Source organism: Hesperophylax consimilis, chromosome 28 (assembly GCF_061612785.1).
Source record: "Hesperophylax consimilis isolate HC1 chromosome 28, BYU_Hcon_1.0, whole genome shotgun sequence".
Lineage (NCBI taxonomy): Eukaryota > Metazoa > Arthropoda > Insecta > Trichoptera > Limnephilidae > Hesperophylax > Hesperophylax consimilis.
This window is the reverse complement of record NC_142863.1, coordinates 15,403,008-15,421,359: the sequence shown is the minus strand read 5'-3', so window position 1 is coordinate 15,421,359 and position 18,352 is coordinate 15,403,008. Positions and strand designations below refer to the sequence as shown.

General features: G+C 34.9%; 1 protein-coding gene across 1 annotated transcript in view; it reads left to right on the top strand.

Moving 5' to 3' along the window:
* Window positions 1-18,352, top strand: part of LOC149410242 (clavesin-1) — a 70,469-nt gene extending 52,117 nt beyond the window's left edge. The window contains exons 5-6 of the mRNA XM_089648520.1: window positions 17,561-17,677; window positions 17,905-18,352. Coding sequence (XP_089504646.1) covers window positions 17,561-17,677; window positions 17,905-18,156 — 369 coding nt within the window. The 3' untranslated portion in view covers window positions 18,157-18,352. The remainder of the gene's footprint in view (window positions 1-17,560; window positions 17,678-17,904) is intronic.

Genomic DNA, 18,352 nt, shown 5'->3' with positions numbered 1-18,352 from the left:
GTAAGGGTTATTATTGATAGTGGCTCAATTTAAAATATTACACGACGTAGTGCATCGCCTTAAATATATCGACATCACCTAAGTACTGGTTTCCCATACTGTGAAACCGATGTATTGGGGAGTTCACAATGTAATTGCGCTTATGTGTGTTGCAATGGAATAGTGTATTTTGTCGTGTCTATTTTTAGAGTATTTAATAAAAAATGATATTGTAAGTCTTCTAGTGGGATATTTAATTTAAAATTTATAAAACGTAGAATTTTTTTTCATGCAAATCAAGTAATTTTGTGTATTAGATAAATGCACGTTGTTATTGAATGTGTTCCGACATCTTCATAATATATTCGTAATTTACTAAAAGTTTTTCAGGAAAATGCATTCGTTGAAGGCCTGCAATCTAGTTTTTAACCAGATGACCAATAATTTGAAGAGATTCTTAATAAATTAGTAATTTTCGTTTTTCTCCGTATATTTTTTTTTTTTTTTTTTTTAAAAAGAAAGACAAACATTCCCAGGTTACGAATAACCCAACAATGTTTGAAAATCTCCTACTACCACCACAGAAAGCCGAAAGTGTTGCTTGTGTTGTGATGGAGGACTTAGCCAGCCGAGGAATCGAACACGCGACAATGTGTTTATTGAATTATCTTCTAGAGATCAATCATGTTCACAGATTCAATCCTTTAGCAAATACAATATTATTTTTTGAATTTGTACTAATTTTATAATTCAGAATTAAAATTACATTTTTCTTTCACTGCCACTGCACGAAATCAAATAATATGATTCCTGTTACATAGCTGCAAATGCGTACTTTATCGTGTCAAAAATACGACTGTCATAAAACGTTTGAATAATCGTAACACCATATTTATTATTAGGTATTTGTGGTTGAGATCGTAAAATTAACAATAAATTTAGTTGAGAAATAATAAATGTCGAAATTTATTGACAAAACCGAAATCGATAAAGGTATGGGTATACTTCAATCAAATTTGATCCATGAGTGAGATTCTGTACGATGTGCTTTGTTTGGTGCCTGTAATAACCGGCATCTCGGAAACAACATCATACCATTCTAAAACTTACACACTTTACGGTGAACAGCCGCTAGGCGGTCAGGCCGCTTTCCCTTTCTGTGTCAGCTGATTTGTGGTGATATAGGTACTTGATTACAAATAATATTGTAAAGCTTGACAAAGTTAACTTTGCAGGCAGCCAAAATAGTAAATAAAGATGTCATGTTTTCTGTTATTCAGTTGTCAAAATATGTTTGGATGGTCTCAGAGTTGTAGAAAGGCTACAATTCAGAAACTGAACGTTGGCGTTGCTTGAAATAGCATTAATCGTGTTTGGTGACAAATAACTGAACAGCCAGATACATCTAAACCTTCATCTTACCCTTCCACTCCCTACAGCATCTCAACATGCCCGCAAACGGAGATGCAATAGTTCCACTTGCTCTCGGCAGTTAGGACAAAATTTAAACAAATTTGGCTGACAAAATAATTAAAATTAACTAACTAACTAACCACCAGGGGAAGGCAGAGAGGAAATATCGCCAAAAAACTCGGTCTTTGTATACATCTCTTTCCTCATTCATATTCATATGCATCGTCTCATACATACTCTTCTGTTATTCTGACTCCTGACTTAGTATCTGGGTTACTTAATAGTACCATATCTTCTTCATTTGCGTCATATATTCTCCTTATACTTCTTCCTTCGTTCAATCGCTCTATAATGTCAATTATGTTTCTGAAAAGTTTTTTTACGCGTAACTATCTTTAATCTTGCGTTTCTTGGGCTTTAAACAGATTTTTTCAGAATCAGATGTAGACACTGACCTTGCTCTTGTTTTGAAGGCTAAGCGTGCAAAATTTCGCCAATCTTGAAATAAAACTGTAGATTTGTAAACAAATCAAATCCGCACAAAAGCCGCTCGCTTACGAAGCTTTATTCTCAAGTGTTCGGCATTCATGAACTCTACAAACTTTTTAAATATTAATTCCACACAGCTAGTTTTAAGTTGCGTTGTCAGCTTCGAATATAATATTTTATTATTAATTGTTCCAAATAATGCAGAAGTTCAAAGATTTATTTAGCACTGATAGGAGTCGTAAATATTGTATGCGAAACAGTTTGTGGTTGTATTGTGGACTGTAATCATAATTGACACAACTATTGAGTAGCTGTGGTTAACAGTTAGAATTAGAAACGGATTCTGACTTACCTCTGGTCTTTTTGATCTATATTATGGCATTGAGAAACAATGCTGGTTATCACATGCTTCCGTAATTTGCCCAAATTAAACGCATTGAAGGCATGTTTATTGCACAGGTTTTCTTAACAGACTGACAATGAATAATAAATTGTTGCAATGTCACTGATATAGGTACTCTACACTGTTAGACAGGGAGAGGTAATTGGGTGGAGGAATGCTGGAACATATAATGTTAAAGGGAGATGCATATAATTGCGTCAACACTGACGTCTCCATAATCTAGAGTGGTTCATCGACTGCAAAGTTAAATGTGTCGATCTGTAAATACAAAGTATTTTTGCCTAGCTGTGTCATGTCATCTTGAATTTTGAGTTAATGTTTCGGTTCAATAATAACATCTGTAAATACAAAAGTGAAAGGAGTGATGACGGATGCGAATCGTAAAAATCGCATGTCATGTTCACTCTCATTATTATAAAACTATCTGACGTGTTATCCTTAGAAGATAAACAAATACCGTCACTAACTTTGCTGTAGGACTTTTTAAGATATACAATTCCGTCGAAAATTATTTTAATGTATCTCATAAGGTTTAGCCAGCGTTAGCAATATAAAACGAAAATAATTTTTTTACGACTTGATTACAAAACATCGTCTTTTTTCTATTTTCTATAGGTATAATATGCATGTATTACATATATAAACCTTCGGGAAGAATTTTTTTAAATGATAATGAAAACCCTATCAAAATCCGTTGTTTAGTTTAGAAGAACTAAGCGCACAAACAGACAGACACGGATATATTATTGTATACTGTTTAGAGATGTCTTACCACAATTTTCCCCGGCTTTACACGTAAATTGGTTTAATTTATTAATGATAAATTTAAATAAATATATTTTCTTAACATTATTTCCACTTAAGGTCCTGAGAACAAATATTGTCCTTTAGAGTTTGTGTCATTTTTGGGGATGCTGTGTGGGGAATATTTTTAAGTAAAGTTTTTGGAAGGATATGAAGTATTAAGGGTGGGTAGGAATTTAGGGTGTCTAGAAGAGACGGGCGTATGAATCCATGCCTCTCACTGCGGTGGGCAGACGCATTCGCCGCCAAGTCCTGGATAAACATCACCCTTGAACCCGGGCACATCTGCTAAGCCACCAAAAGAAGCGAACCACTTGGGATATTAGCTAACTAAATTAATGGTTCCTGGGGAGGCGGTAGTACCCACACGGAGAAATACAAGGTACTGTGACTCCATGACCATTTTCTAATGAAATGTTAGTCATTCATAATATATTTGAACACGTGTTCACATAGGTGGCTTTGTCCGAATATATATAATGGACGAGATTCGAAAATATTATTATTTTTAAGAACACGTGTTCCGACTTCCTCATAATGTTTAAACATCTTCGTGCTTTACTGATGAAATTTGTCAATTCATTCGTTACTGGACTCCAGTCCCGCTTTTAACAGGAGAACGAATAATTTGACCAGATTTTTAATAAATTAACAATATTTCACTACAGTAAATTTTCACCCAGGTCCAAAATTGAAAAATTACTACATTATAATATTTTTCTTCAAAGTGATGTTTTTATTTCAACTGGACCAGTTCGAAGTGTTTTTAGAATCTAAAAAATAATAATAACCTCAGATAAACAACTTTACTATTTAGGTACATAGATCAAATGAGGCGTTATTGTTAACTCATTACAGATGTCGCGAGGTGTGAAAGTTTAGATATAAATTACCTACACACCAAACGCAACGTCCGTGCAGTTTGGTCGTAGATTGGCCTCAGTCGACATGCTTCAATGCCATATCTCCTTGTGAATCTGTTATCCATGTAACTGTATTGTAAGTGTACAGTCGAAAGTCTTCCGGTAACCGGCAGAATTAAACGATGTATAATTAAAATGCGTTTATTTAAGTGTAAAAAATAAACAGATAGCACGATTGTATAATAAACGAGAATATTATATAACCTGTCACGCTATATGTAAGTACATTATAATATGTGCCTACCTATCGTTATGCTATACTAACGAAGGGTTGTTTCTCAGAATTTGAACAATTCATCAGTGAAGGTTCTATCCAAGTTCTGTTACTATTTCAGTTTTGTGAAGCAACTGGTCAGTAATGATAAAATAAGCAGTCACCTAAGAAATAATCCCATTGAAGTTCGTTGTGGGCGTCTCTGTGCCTGGAACAGGCTCAATTTTTAAATACTTCTCGATATCCCATTGAGCTGAAACTAGGCAGAAATACTCGTTGTCGTTGACAATGCATTCTATCAACCTATTCAAAGATTTTACTGATGACAATATTTCATCATTTAGTTTATAATCAAATTTGATCGGGGTTTTGGAACGCGTATACGTAAGAGTGACAATTTTTTTAACATTAAGGCGATGCACTACGTCGTGTAATATTTTGTATCGAGCCGCCATCAATAACACTCCTTACGTAGATGGCGATAAGGCTTAAATTTCCGCTTAATACCATCTAGCTGTTTTGATTTAGGCAAGAAAAAAACATGGCCAAAAGGTATCTTTTATTTTATTTTGTTGATGTTCAGGCATAAATATTAAATTTTTTCCGATCATTTTATAAATAACTTAATTTGCCACATTATACAATAAAATTATAACCGAAAATGGGTTCTTAAGTAGGAGATTTTAAACTTTAAAGCAGTTTTCATAGGCCTTAAACATTATTTTTTCTGGGCTTATAAAAAGACTGATCTAAAAAATACTCGATTATTTCAAAGGCCAAGATGTATTCTACTCGCAGTATTTAATTAAAGCATCTGAAAAATTTCTAGGTGACCAAATTTTCAAACCAAAAACACATGATTTTGCATTACTACGTAGTGCATCGCCTTAAAGGAAATTTTATTCTCATCTGCCTATGAAGATATTGCGTCTAAATCAAATTGTAATTCAAAACAATCTTGAATGTCGCATATCATCCTGAGCAGTTTAAGATCGTCAGCAAAAAGTAACTAGTTATTCTCATATCCCCAGGAATACTTACATATCAACAGTGGCATGCATTGATCTGTGATGGCACAGTGTGGACTGGACACCACTGCCATTTGTAATCGAGACGTTGAATAAAAGAATTTAAAAATATGTGGATAGAATTATATATTTTAACCTTTTCATTGCGACACATTCTTTAAAAATCTTACATCGTCGTAATGTCACACCATTCTGGTCACAAACTGGTTTCCCACTTAATAATGCTTCAGTTTAACATAATATTATGTTAGAGTTGACTTGCTTTACATCTGATTTGCCTATAAAGTATGACAAGTAAAAATAGTTCGAAAGTAAAAGGGTGTAACCTTGGAGGAATAATGGCGTAACTTGCAAAAAAACACTATGGTCTAAGTCCGTATTTTTTTATATAATGTTTGAATGGTGTTAGTGCTACTTTTGGAAAGGAGATGATTGCTAACCTCACAAATCCGAATCTATTTTAATTTTATTATGATTTGAGATTTTCACATCCAAAAGTATTAATTTTTGGGGTATTATGCCGTGTTGAGCTACCTCCTTGTTTACCCAACGTTTTGGGCAGCATTCGTGTCCATTATGAGGCCAGATGTGTAATCGAAAATTGTGCATCAGCACACACCTTACCAAAATCTTTGATTACACATCTTCCCTCATTGTGGATACTGCAATGCTCCTAAATAAACCACGCACTAGATCGATATCTTCGGGCTTGTTGTATGAAACAAATTGGTCCTAAAAAAACATAGATATGCAAATATATAGACAGTAAAATATCATTATACCAAAATCTTTGATTACACATCTTCCCTCATGGTGGATACTGCAATGCTCCTAAATAAACCACTCACTAGATCGATATCTTCGGGCTTGTTGTATGAAACAAATTGGTCCTAAAAAAACATAGATATGCAAATATATAGACAGTAAAATATCATTACACCAAAATCTTTGATTACACATCTTCCCTCATGATGGATACTGCAATGCTCGTAAATAAACCACTCACTAGATCGATATCTTCGGGCTTGTTGTATGAAACAAATTGGTCCTAAAAAAACATAGATATGCCAATATATAGATAGTAAAATATCATTCGGAGCCTACTTATTATACTATACATCAATGAAAATCTCTGAAAGTTTATTCCATAGATTTTCAGAGTTTTTCATTGGTGGATATAGTTAGGCAACAATATGACTTCACAATATTCACGGTTACAATTTTCGATCGGAATTATACCCCCCTGTCCGAAATTTTGGCTAAATAAGGAAGCAATTTGTTCCAAAATCGGTGTTGCCAGTAGAGTAGAGAAAAAATGATCGAATTTATTATATTTCTACATTTATTTTGTCAAACTGTACGACATTTGTATTTAATGTTTCTTAATTATGCAACACGCAGGATCAAATAATAACGGTTATGAATAATTTGTGAAATTGGTTCGTGGCACAATGACATTCATATTGTCAGTTTCCAGTCTTCAGAGAAAGTTATCTGAGAAATTCAAACTCAACGATATACTTCTAATAAATTTATAATGGTAACGAGCACAAATGTTCTTTAAGGTGATGCACTACGTCGTGTAATATTTTAAATTGAGCCGCTATCAATAACAACCCTTACGTAGATGGCGATAAGGTTTAAATTCCCGCTTAACACATCCGCCGGTTTTGATTTATGCAAGAAACATGGCCAAAAAGTACCTTTTATTTAATTTTGTATATGTTCAGGCATAAATATTTATTTTTTTTCCGAGAATTTTATAAATAATAAAATCGTAACCGAAAATGGGTTCGTAAGTAGGAGATTTTGAACTTTAAAGCAATATTTATAGGCCTTACACATTATTTTTTTCTGGGCTTTTAAAAAGACTTATCTAAAAAATACTCGATTATTTCAAAGGCCAAGATGTATTCTACTAGCAGTATTTAATTAAAGCATCTGAAACATTTCTAGGCGACCAAATTTTCAAACCAAAAACACATGATTTTGCATTACTACGTATTGCATCGCCTTAAATTTAAAATAAAACTGCAGTTAGTGAACCTCCAGGCTAATTCCTCTCAGGGGTAAGCAGATAGGATGAAATGCCACACAACTCTGTAATGGTCTTTCACAAACTCTTCTGTTCCAACCGTCTGGAGCCAGTGAGACTATGGCATCCTCAATTAAGATAGTGAAGCTGAAGGTAGGCGGATAGGGAAAAGGAAGGTGGGGAAGTTCCTGGCTATTCAAATATGGTCACCAAACACGGCCAAAGCCATTTCAAGCAACGTTTCAATTCTGAATGGTGGTCTTACACCAGGTCGATACTGAGAGTATCTTCCACTTTGAAGCGTGTCGCAAATATACGATATATTATTTCAAAGGAGTAATTTGTGAAATAACACAACGCGCACGGCGGGATTTGAACCCGCGACATCGACACCATGGAGGCCGTCTAACCAATTGACTCCGATAATTTAATCGACATTATCCGTCTCAATTAATTCATTCTCTCGATTGAAGAATGTGTGCAGTATGTATTCATCCCTCCCACTGCGGTGCAAGGGGATGGGTCGAGTGAGTCCAGCTGGAGAGGTCAAAGGGTCTTCCTCAACCAATCTCACCCGATCTGGTTGCGACGCAGTTCGTGGGCGGAAGCATCCGCCACCAAGATCTGGACAAACCTCACCCCCATGAGCCCGGGCAACCCCGCTAAGTCGCCAAACGTAGCAAACCACCAGCCGTGAACTATGGCAGAGGTGTTGGAAATCTATGAATGATTCCAGGGGCGGCGGTACTAATACCCATTTCGAAAAGTATTGTATTGCACAGCCGCTAGATTAGATGACCGTGCAGTTTGGTCGTAGTTAGAGTAGGCACGCTTTCATGCCGTATCTCCCTTTTTTCAATTGTCTGTGAAAACTGTTCACTATATTAAAAACACGGTTATTGTCATGGACCTAAAAAGCCCTGGACGCATGATTGGCATTGAAGCTTTTATAATTTTATTTTTGTCTTGTCAACGCAGTTATAACGGCTTATAATTTGATTGGGTATTTGATGGGATAAGTCATTAAGTTTTTTTAATAGGTTTTGGCATTTTTTATACATCTCCCCCCTCACCCCGCGGCTTCAAATTGTTCTCGAATTGCTCCGTCCAGGGCTTTTTAGGTTAATGGTTATCGTCACCATAAAGATGTTTTCTATAATTATTCTACGTCGTTATTTTGTTGTTGCAATTCCCAAGGCAAGCTAAATTTTCCTCTCGTAGACTCACCGCTCCACTTTTGAAAGGCTGAATAAACCGCAAATTTCGAAATAAAGATGCCATTATTAAAAATACATTGTTATTTTTTAAAAATAATTATACAGTAAGAGTTTGTTGTAATTTTTAAGGTCTATGGCATAAATAAACCACTCACGTCTATGGGTTTTTCTCATGGTTAAGTTATAATGTGTCTGTTGTGAGTTGAAGTTGAGTGTTGAAATTTCGTTGATGTTTTTTGTCTATGGTGATGCAACGCTGTTTAAATTATTCAAAATTCGAACCAATGTGAATGATAATAATATTTGTTTTGAATAATAATGGAGTTCGGAAAGTATATCATCAAAATAACTAATTTCGGTGTGCGTGTGTAAATAAAGAAATAATGTGAAAATATCACACAAGAGTCCCAACTGTCCGAGGTCAGTGGGACTATGTCATACACATTTTTATTGTGGTACTAGCTGACGTGTATCCAGCGTTGCTGGGGGTTATCCTTATGAGATATACATATACCATATCGGACTTTTCTGTAGGTCTTTTTAATATATAAAATTCTGTAGTACATTATTTTCATGTGTCTCATAAGGTTTAGCCAGTGTTAGCAATGTAGTACCCGAAAAAATATTTTTACGACTTGATTATAAAACATCGACTTTTCTCTACTTTCTATAAATATAATATAAAGGGTGTATCGGCACGTACCCGACAAACTTTAACCAGCTATTCCTTAGCACATTTCGAGTAAAAAATGTTATGGGCACTTTGCTGTCCGGTAACATTTTTTTTAATAAAAAATGTATTATTCATATTTTCACCACATGTCACCAATGTTTTATCCTTTGTCAAAGTTTGAAAACCCGTCTGGCAATATTTTGTTCGAGTTTCGTTGAATAATGTACGTACGTATCTACGTTGGCGCGCTTTTATAATCACAACGAAATGGCACAGCACCATTCGTCTCATTTTTAACTATTATTATTTAGTGTGTACGAAAGAGCGAGGACACTTTGTGACACACTTGCTAATAACAGCTGTTGAACACGAGAAAAAATGCCAATGACAGAGACGTAGTGTAGATTTTTTATTATTTTTTGTTTTTAATGGAAAAAAAATGTTACCGGACAGCAAAGCGCCCATAACATTTTTTACTCCAAATGTGCTAAGGAATAGCTGGTTAAAGTTTGTCGGGTACTTGCCGATACACCCTGTATATGTATCTTATATGTAAACCTTCCGGAAGAAATTCTCTAAATGATAGTGAAAAACCTATCAAAATCCATTGTGTAATTTATAAGAACTAAGCGCACAAACATTCAGACGCAGATACCAACTTTATTTTATGCTATTTAGAGATGTTGTGAGGTTGAAGGTAGTTGGGAGGGGGTGGTTATGAACTCTTATGCTGCGTAGACCGAACAGTAGAGTGTACTGAAGAGCGAGCCGAGCCACGAATTATGGGAAAGGAACGAAGCAACTGTAAGCAGCGTGTCCGCATAGGTGCCGCCATAGAATCAAATAGTCTAAGACCATTCTTCCACGGATATACTTACAAGCAACTAGAGCTTCGTGCGCTTAGCATACGTGCTGGTCATGAGTATCCGCCATACTATTTTGCCAGCGTTCGTATGCTACGCGAGTTGTATTCGCACTTACCACTCGTTTGACAGTAATGACGTCCAAACATTATTTAAATTTGGAAAAACATAAATGTTCAAATAACCACAATTTACCGGAATACTTTAAAAGGATTTAGCAGAAAAGGCATGAATTGAGGTTGGAAACAAAAGTCCATTTGATACCATTCTCATGTACATTGTAGTTACTTGGCGGTGATAAATATATAATACAATTAAAATTTATTTCGTTGCATGAGAGAATCCAAAATCTTCCCTTACATCGTTTTTATGCTTCTAAATATAAAGAAGAACAATATTATTAACTTCGTCGCTAGAGCCACTTGACATTGTAATTATTCCGCGGCTTGCACGTGAAAATGTGATCTTGTGATCGTGAATTCGTACGGAATATAATTTGTGGACGGAAACCACCTTTAAAGAGTAGCATACCGGTAGGCTACTTGTAATTGCGTCACAGTCACATAGCTTGTAAATATCTCTGTGTAGGAAGGGCCTTAGGTTAGCATACAAAGATGTCGTAAAGTTATTAGCATGGATCTCATAAACAGATGATTAATTTATTTAAATAATTTGAAAATACGATAATTTTAAGAGAATATCACATTTGAAAGTGATTTAGCTCAAGGTCTTCAAACCATTCGCGTAGCCCCGTTAATTTTGTTGTTTTTAAAGCATAATAATAATTTTGAATTCGGTTTACGAAATGATTACACAACGCGTTAGAATTTACGTAATACACAATTATGACTGTGGCTAATGTTGGTGCCTGATTTAGTCTGGGTTAATCCAAGTCACCTAACATAATGGAAAATTTAAAATTATTAAGTCTGAGTCATTTTACTTTCCGATTTTATGTCAGGGTTAAATCTTCCCCATAGGAAAAACTAAACCCTTCCACACACTTTTCCACAAATGATCATCTAGTCAATCAACATTATGCAAGTGCATTATATAAGCAAAATAAATACAAAACAATACAAGAACAACACGTCAACTCACCAGAGATCAAATGGGAAAATAATTCACCGACTCCAGATATTTTCATATCAGAGAGTTCGGCTCGGTAGAACTCCTAACAGGGCCTATAAATCCTACTGATCCATCAACATAAATATTTAAAAAATCTTTCGTTATCCTACATGTATTTAAAATTACTGATTTTTGCATTTTTTTTTGATAGATCTAATACGCCTAAATTTTTAATGAGAGAGCTAGGTATAATGCTAGTAGCCGAAATAACGAATGGTTAATATTTTTATAGTCTGAGAATGCCAAAGATATTGTAAGTAATATTACAATAACGTTTTAAAAAAAATATTATTGATAAAAACTATTTTAAAAGACAAGCTCTGTCCCACTGGTTTTGGACAGTTTGAAATCTACAGTTTTATTCCGAGTTTGGTGAAATTTTGCACACAAGAGGAAGATAGCTCTCTACATGAGATTTATAAAAACCACCCCATCCTCTTTATCAATCCTTTAAGGCGATGCACTACGTCGTGTAATATTTTAAATTGAGCCGCTATCAATAACAACCCTTACGTAGATGGCGATAAGGTTTAAAATCCCGCTTAACACCATCCGCCTGTTTTGATTTATGCAAGAAAAAAACATGTCCAAAAAGTGCCTTTTATTTTATGTTGTGGATGTTCAGGCATAAAAATATAATTTTTTTCCGATCATTTTATAAATAACTTAATTTTCCACATTATACAATAAAATCATAACCGAAAATGGGTTCGTAAGGAGGAGATTTTGAATTTTAAAGCAGTTTTCACAGGCCTTATACATTATTTTTTTTCCTGCTTATAAAAAGACTTATCTAAAAAATACTCGATTATTTCAAAGGCCAAGATGTATTCTACTCGCAGTATTTAATTAAAGCATCTGAAACATTTCTAGGCGACCAAATTTTCAAACCAAAAACACATGATTTTGCATTACTACGTATGGCATCGCTTTAAACCAGAATTTTGATGCTTCTTTATGAATGTTCAAAATAAGAGGAATTAACTGTCTACTTCTGATTTGAAAAACTCTGTATAAGGCCCGGTCAACGTCGGGGACTAGTATTCACATGAAAAATAAATGTAACAGGGCATCAGCGAGATCTACTGCCACTTGTGTGCGAAATCAAACATTCTGCTCAATATAATTTTTCTTCTTTTAAATACCTTTAAAACTATGCAGGTGTACCAACGCCATTTTCATTAAGCGATGAATTAATTTATAGATTTTTTTATAACATTATAGATTGGGGTCTAATTCGTTATAATTGTACCGTTTATACAATGTATTTGCAATGCCAAAAACCCTGTAAGTGCGTTGTAGGACATGAAAAACATAGCGATCTTTTGATCAACTACATTTAGGAAGTACCGTGGCTCTCTCCACGGGTGAGTTCATGAACAAATTGGTACGATTAGCTCTACAGTAAAGGAGGTTATCGCGACGTCCTCGAGAGTGAGACTCTGGTACCAAGAAATTTATTTGAGCCAGAATCTCATTGTTAGATATGTAACCGTTAAAAAAATAATAATTAATCAGAATAATACCTCTACGTGTCTCTGAGGAGTGGTAATTGATCATGTCCAAGATATAAAAGATGTGTATAGCCAGAGGTAATAATATCCGTAGAAATAATAATAAAAAATTCTCTTGGACTCTTTCAATGCACAATATGTACGTCAGTTCGTTTGATTTAGGTATTATTATTGCGAGATATTAGAGATTATTATTGTTATTGCGCAAATATTCATCAATTTTAAAATTAAAGATGTATTTACTTCAATGAACAAATGTACCTACTCTTGATTGGATTCATTTTCAAATTGATTAAATGTTGAAATCCGAGCACCTATAGGTAATTCATTCAAACATACTAATTTCAGTTACGGCTCTGTCTGTGAGTGATAGTTTATAAAGTACCTACTTTTAATATGATATTTTAATAGAAAATTATTTTAATGGTAATTTTCAAAAGTGGAACTGATATTACGTCAAATACAGACAAGTGATAAAGTTTCTACCTATAAATTAGTACGTACATTTTTGTGCATATTTTTCATGATCATTTTGCAGCAATGATTGTTCTTGTTCATGTGTTCTATATACAAACTTGCAGCTTTAAAAATCCTGCAATATTATGATATCCCGTGATTTTTCACGGGTCTGCGCTACATAATAATATGATATTTATACAAAGGAATAGCAATATTCTGCGGACGCAAAAAAATCCGTCCATTCGAGAACGCCACCGGAAGATGCTAATGAATTGTAGATATACAGTGTTTTCCAATAAGAGGTGTTATTTTGAATAGCCTGCTATTTCGGTAGATGTTACTTTTGAAGCTGTCATTTTTTGACATTTGACAAGTAGAAACTACGCCATTAATAAAAATGGAACGATACACGCTTCAACAACGCGTTGAAATTATTAAAATTCACTTGAGTGAATCAAATGCAAATCATCTTGAGTGATGAGGCCCATTTCCACCTCGGTGGCTTCGTCAACAAGCAAAATTGTGGCATCTGGGCTCGGAAAACCCAAGAGTTATTGTTGAAAAGCCTCTCTATCCTCAACGTGTGACTGTTTGGTGCGGTTTATGGTCCGGCGGAGTCTTTGGACCTTACTTTTTCGAAAATGAGGCTGGATCAACAGTTACGGTGAATGGATTGCGCTATCGAGAGATGATTAATGATTTTTTTATGGCCGGAATTGGATGGTATTGATCTGGACAACGTTTACTTTCAACAAGACGGCGCTACGTGCCACACAAGCAACGAAACCATGGATCTTTTGCGATTGAATATCAAAATAACACCTCTTATTGGAAAACCCTGTATATCTTTTCCGTTTAGATTTCTTTCTTGTGTTACGTATAACATATAAGCGAGTCAAACTACCAAACTGAACCTTAACTTACGGGAAAGGAATGAAGCAACCGCAAATGGCGCGAAACGCCGCTTGCAGTTGCTTCATTCCTTTCTCGTAATTCGTGGCTCGGTTCGCAAATGTATACTTACCATTATGTTTATTGGTTTGTGAGTATTACGAACAGTTTATATAACACATTAGTTTATTATTATTATGGCAATAAACTCCAAGATTTGCAAACGTAATCCTATCGTAAAATTGAAATCAGAAAGAAATCGAAAGTTTACCGTTTTTTCTATTGATTTTTATTAACTGTTCGTTAGCCCAGAGGTGATTAGACGTTTGCGTAGCGATTTAAACACGTAATCAATCAATCGATTTTATTTTTATTTATTTATTTATTTATTAGATACAAATAATTACATCATATTAAGGAAGCTTTGGCTGTCCAACTAGGAAATTTACCCGTTTTAGGACAGCCAAATTGCCTGGTTTAGTTAACATTTGTACACGCTGCTGTTATGAATTATATTTCCATACTTTACATTAATAGTTAAGCTAGTAATATATAGTCTATATACATATATATTTTTCAAAGTAATCAAAATAAAAACTTTTTCAGACATATTTGTACACCCGAATATTAGTTTTTTTTTATGAAAACACCTGATAAATGTTATCAAGGTACATGTAATAATATGCACAATTAAGGAACACTGTATCAGGGTACATTATAACATATTGGATTAATTCAATTTATAGTTACAATATAAGAAAAATATTAGGTGGGTTTCTTAATTTGTTCGCTGTTACTATGCTGTGTATTAATTTACATAATCAAGGTTAAAACATATTTGTCATCATTTTGAAAAAGCTAGAAATGATTTATTATACACTGCGAATATAATCTGATACCTCGAAGATTAAGGGAAATTTATATTATCAATTTAATATTCACGTAAATTTATCAGCGTTAAAATTTTTTTTCTAGGTCAAAATAATTAAAAAAAAATTATTATAATCAACACCTCTGGGCTGGAAAAGCCAATGTTATTGATTTTCGATATTGGAAAATTTATTATCAAGTACACCTCTGGGTTGTTGGTTTGATGTTGGATTCATGTGAACGGGTCGTTTTTTCAACAGGTTTTTGTGGAAGTCGGCTCGTACGTGGAACGAGCTACCGACGTCTGTTTTTCCTCCTTTATACAAATCGGGAACAATTCTTCAAGACCCGCATTAATAAAATCTCTTCTTCCTACAGACCCCACCTTAACCCACCTCACAACGCTGCCCAACCGGGGAATTGATTATGCAATACGCAGCCAAAAAACAGAAAAAACCCACTTTCAATATTTTTATAGTGAAGACCGCATTTTGTAATATTTAAATATTACTGATTTTTAGATGAAAAAAAACAAAAGTCAGAAAAAATTTCAAGTCGCATCTAGAAATTGAACCCATAACCTCTTCTTTGCCAGGGAAGTGCTCTGAACCCTGAACTAATTTGACAACTTCGACTAAGAACTATCAACATTACCTTAATTTTGAACTTAAGATCTGTAAATCAGCCAGTTATTGGGTTTTGTAAATACACAGTTCAAAAGACTTGACCAACCTTGCAGTTATAAGGCTGCTTTACTTTAGCTTAGTGCGTAGTATTCTCGAGAGTGGATCTCAGGTATGGGGGCCAGAGGACACTGTCTGTGTACTAATGGTCGAGAAGATACTTCTACATGAGAGAGTTTGGTTATTACCCATGGCTGTTTCCAACAGCATTTATCTCGGGAATGCTGGGTGTATGCAGCCTTAGTTCCAGAAGGGATCTTGCATTACTCCTGATGGCGTATAAGCTTCTAAACGGTTAAGTATTAATACCAGACATTCTGGCTAAAATAGGATTATATGTCCCGGATATTTCTGCACGAGGCCGCCAACACAGGCTTTTGATTCTTCCTAGGTGCAGAACTAACTTACCAATGGTGATGCCCTTGGGAAGAATCACTAGGTTAATTAACTGTCTTGCAGGAAATGTGGATATTTTCCACATGTCCTACAATGTATTTAAACGTGAAATATTATTCAACATTGTAAACCTAAATTTGAAACATTTTTTTTTTGTCCCACTTGTAAATGTATTTGTTATTCACTTTTTTGTAATCTTTAATTACAGATATTGCAATGAACTGGTTTATACTGTTTTTGCAAATAAATAAACTCTTTTTTTTTGGCTGCTACCTTTATATACGATCGCAAGATTCTAGCCGATTTAAGACACTATCTATAGTCAGTATAACGGTCCGTATATTAGTGCCCAATAACCCATTGATAATAGAAACAAGGGAGATGGTTCATGAACCATTATTATTAATATGAAACTGGGCATACAACGCGTGTCACCAACAACGTTCACTCATAGTAGTCCAAGTTGCATCAACGCTTCGCTTTTATTTCTTTCTAGACACCAAATGCATAACTTTCATTGCATCGCTGTGTCATTTTGATAGTTCGTGCAGTTTGTTCGTAGCTCGGCGACTGAGCGGACAGTTTTGCATTTGGTCTGTTTGTACGTTCGATTTCCATTTCAAGATGGTGGCTGTTTTAATGGTTCAGTAAAGACTCTTTTTTTTCAAAAGTGAAATCGTTGTATTTTCAATATTACTATGGTACTTACCTGCCCGAAGAAAGTTTGAAAAAGGAATTGCCATTGAGATAGTTACGTTTCTTCGGCCAAATTGTATAATTCATTATTTGAAATAAATTTTTGTAAACTTAAAATATAACATAATATGTGTGGATTGTAGACAGGCATATTTGGGTAAAAGACAGGCATATCTGAGTGAGACAGCATGACCGAGACGTATAAAAAGGCATGTCTGTTGTAACTCCTCCTCTTTTTAATATCAAGCTCTTATATTGTTCACTTGGACTACGTAAATAAAAATGCATTGTAACGGAGTACCCACATTCTTTCATTAAGAAGAAATCTGGATGATCGGCACGGCAAATCACCACAATATGTTTTATAAATAAGTTGGTAGATGGGTCAGAACCTACTTATAAATATATAGTGATACTGATTTATAAATGTGGAAATTCTAACTAAACAATTGTAAATGTTCTCCAAAATGCCCTGGAAAGAATCTCAGACTTGTGATGTCCCGAAAGAAACCATTCATCTGTTCTGAATGCAATTACTAATGTTATTCAAATTTACCCTGGTAATATATTACATTTTTGCGATTCTTTCAAGGATAAAGAAACCATCCTGTCACTTCGAATGCAATCAATAATGTTCTCAAAATTTGTTTTGACAGCATCACCATTCCATTGTAAGCATATAATGTACTAAATACACAATTTGGCTGCCCTGAAACGGGAATACTTCCCAGTTGGACAGACAAAGATAATTTATAATTTCAGAGGAAATTTTGGTATTGATTTATAGACACGAGGTACACTGTGCACAGAATTACACTATCCATGTTATAATTTCTCTAAAATGTGAATAATAAAAAAAAATACAATTGTTTGTTTCAGAACTCCACTCCCATGCGACACAAGGAAACGCATTTTGTGAACATACCCTCCTACGCCAACCAGCTCGTGGTGTTTGCAGTCTCCGTGCTCAGTGACAAGCTCAAGAACAGAATCATGGTAAGCAAATCATATTCATCAACAACAAACCCTATCTGGCATTATAATGGTTTGCTAAATACTAACATGCTTAAAAATAAACATTTCATATTTATTTTACTAAATTCAACAATGTTACTAAATTTCATTTTGGTAATATGTACTTCATGGCCAATCTCCCTTGTTCTTATTTTATATGGTATAAATTCAGCACAATAAATAAATAATCTGATTATTGAATTTTCCAGCTTCACAAGACAGCCGACGAGATGAAGGAGAAGATTGACCCCTCCATCCTGCCCAAGGAGTACGGAGGCGAGGTACCCATGGCTGACATGATCGCCTCCCTGAAGAAGCGGCTCCGAGACTGCCGGGAGTCGGTGCTGGCCCTGGACGACATGTTCATCGACATTGACAGCACCATCAAGCTGGACAGCGACATGAAGGACGAGCTGGGCACCGGTGTCATCGGCAGCTTCAGGAAGCTGCAGGTGGATTAATTCAGATGCTGTTTCGAGGTTATGTTTAGTGGTAATGTTAATTATTTTATAAGAGTGGCCTCGTTTAACTGATTGTCTGCTCATCACCATTATGGCGCTACACATGTTAGAGTGGATTTGGACTCGTACACAAATATTCTATACTGTATGCGGTCAATCACCATTTACCTCCAATCGTTTGTCGTTTCTGTCTTCA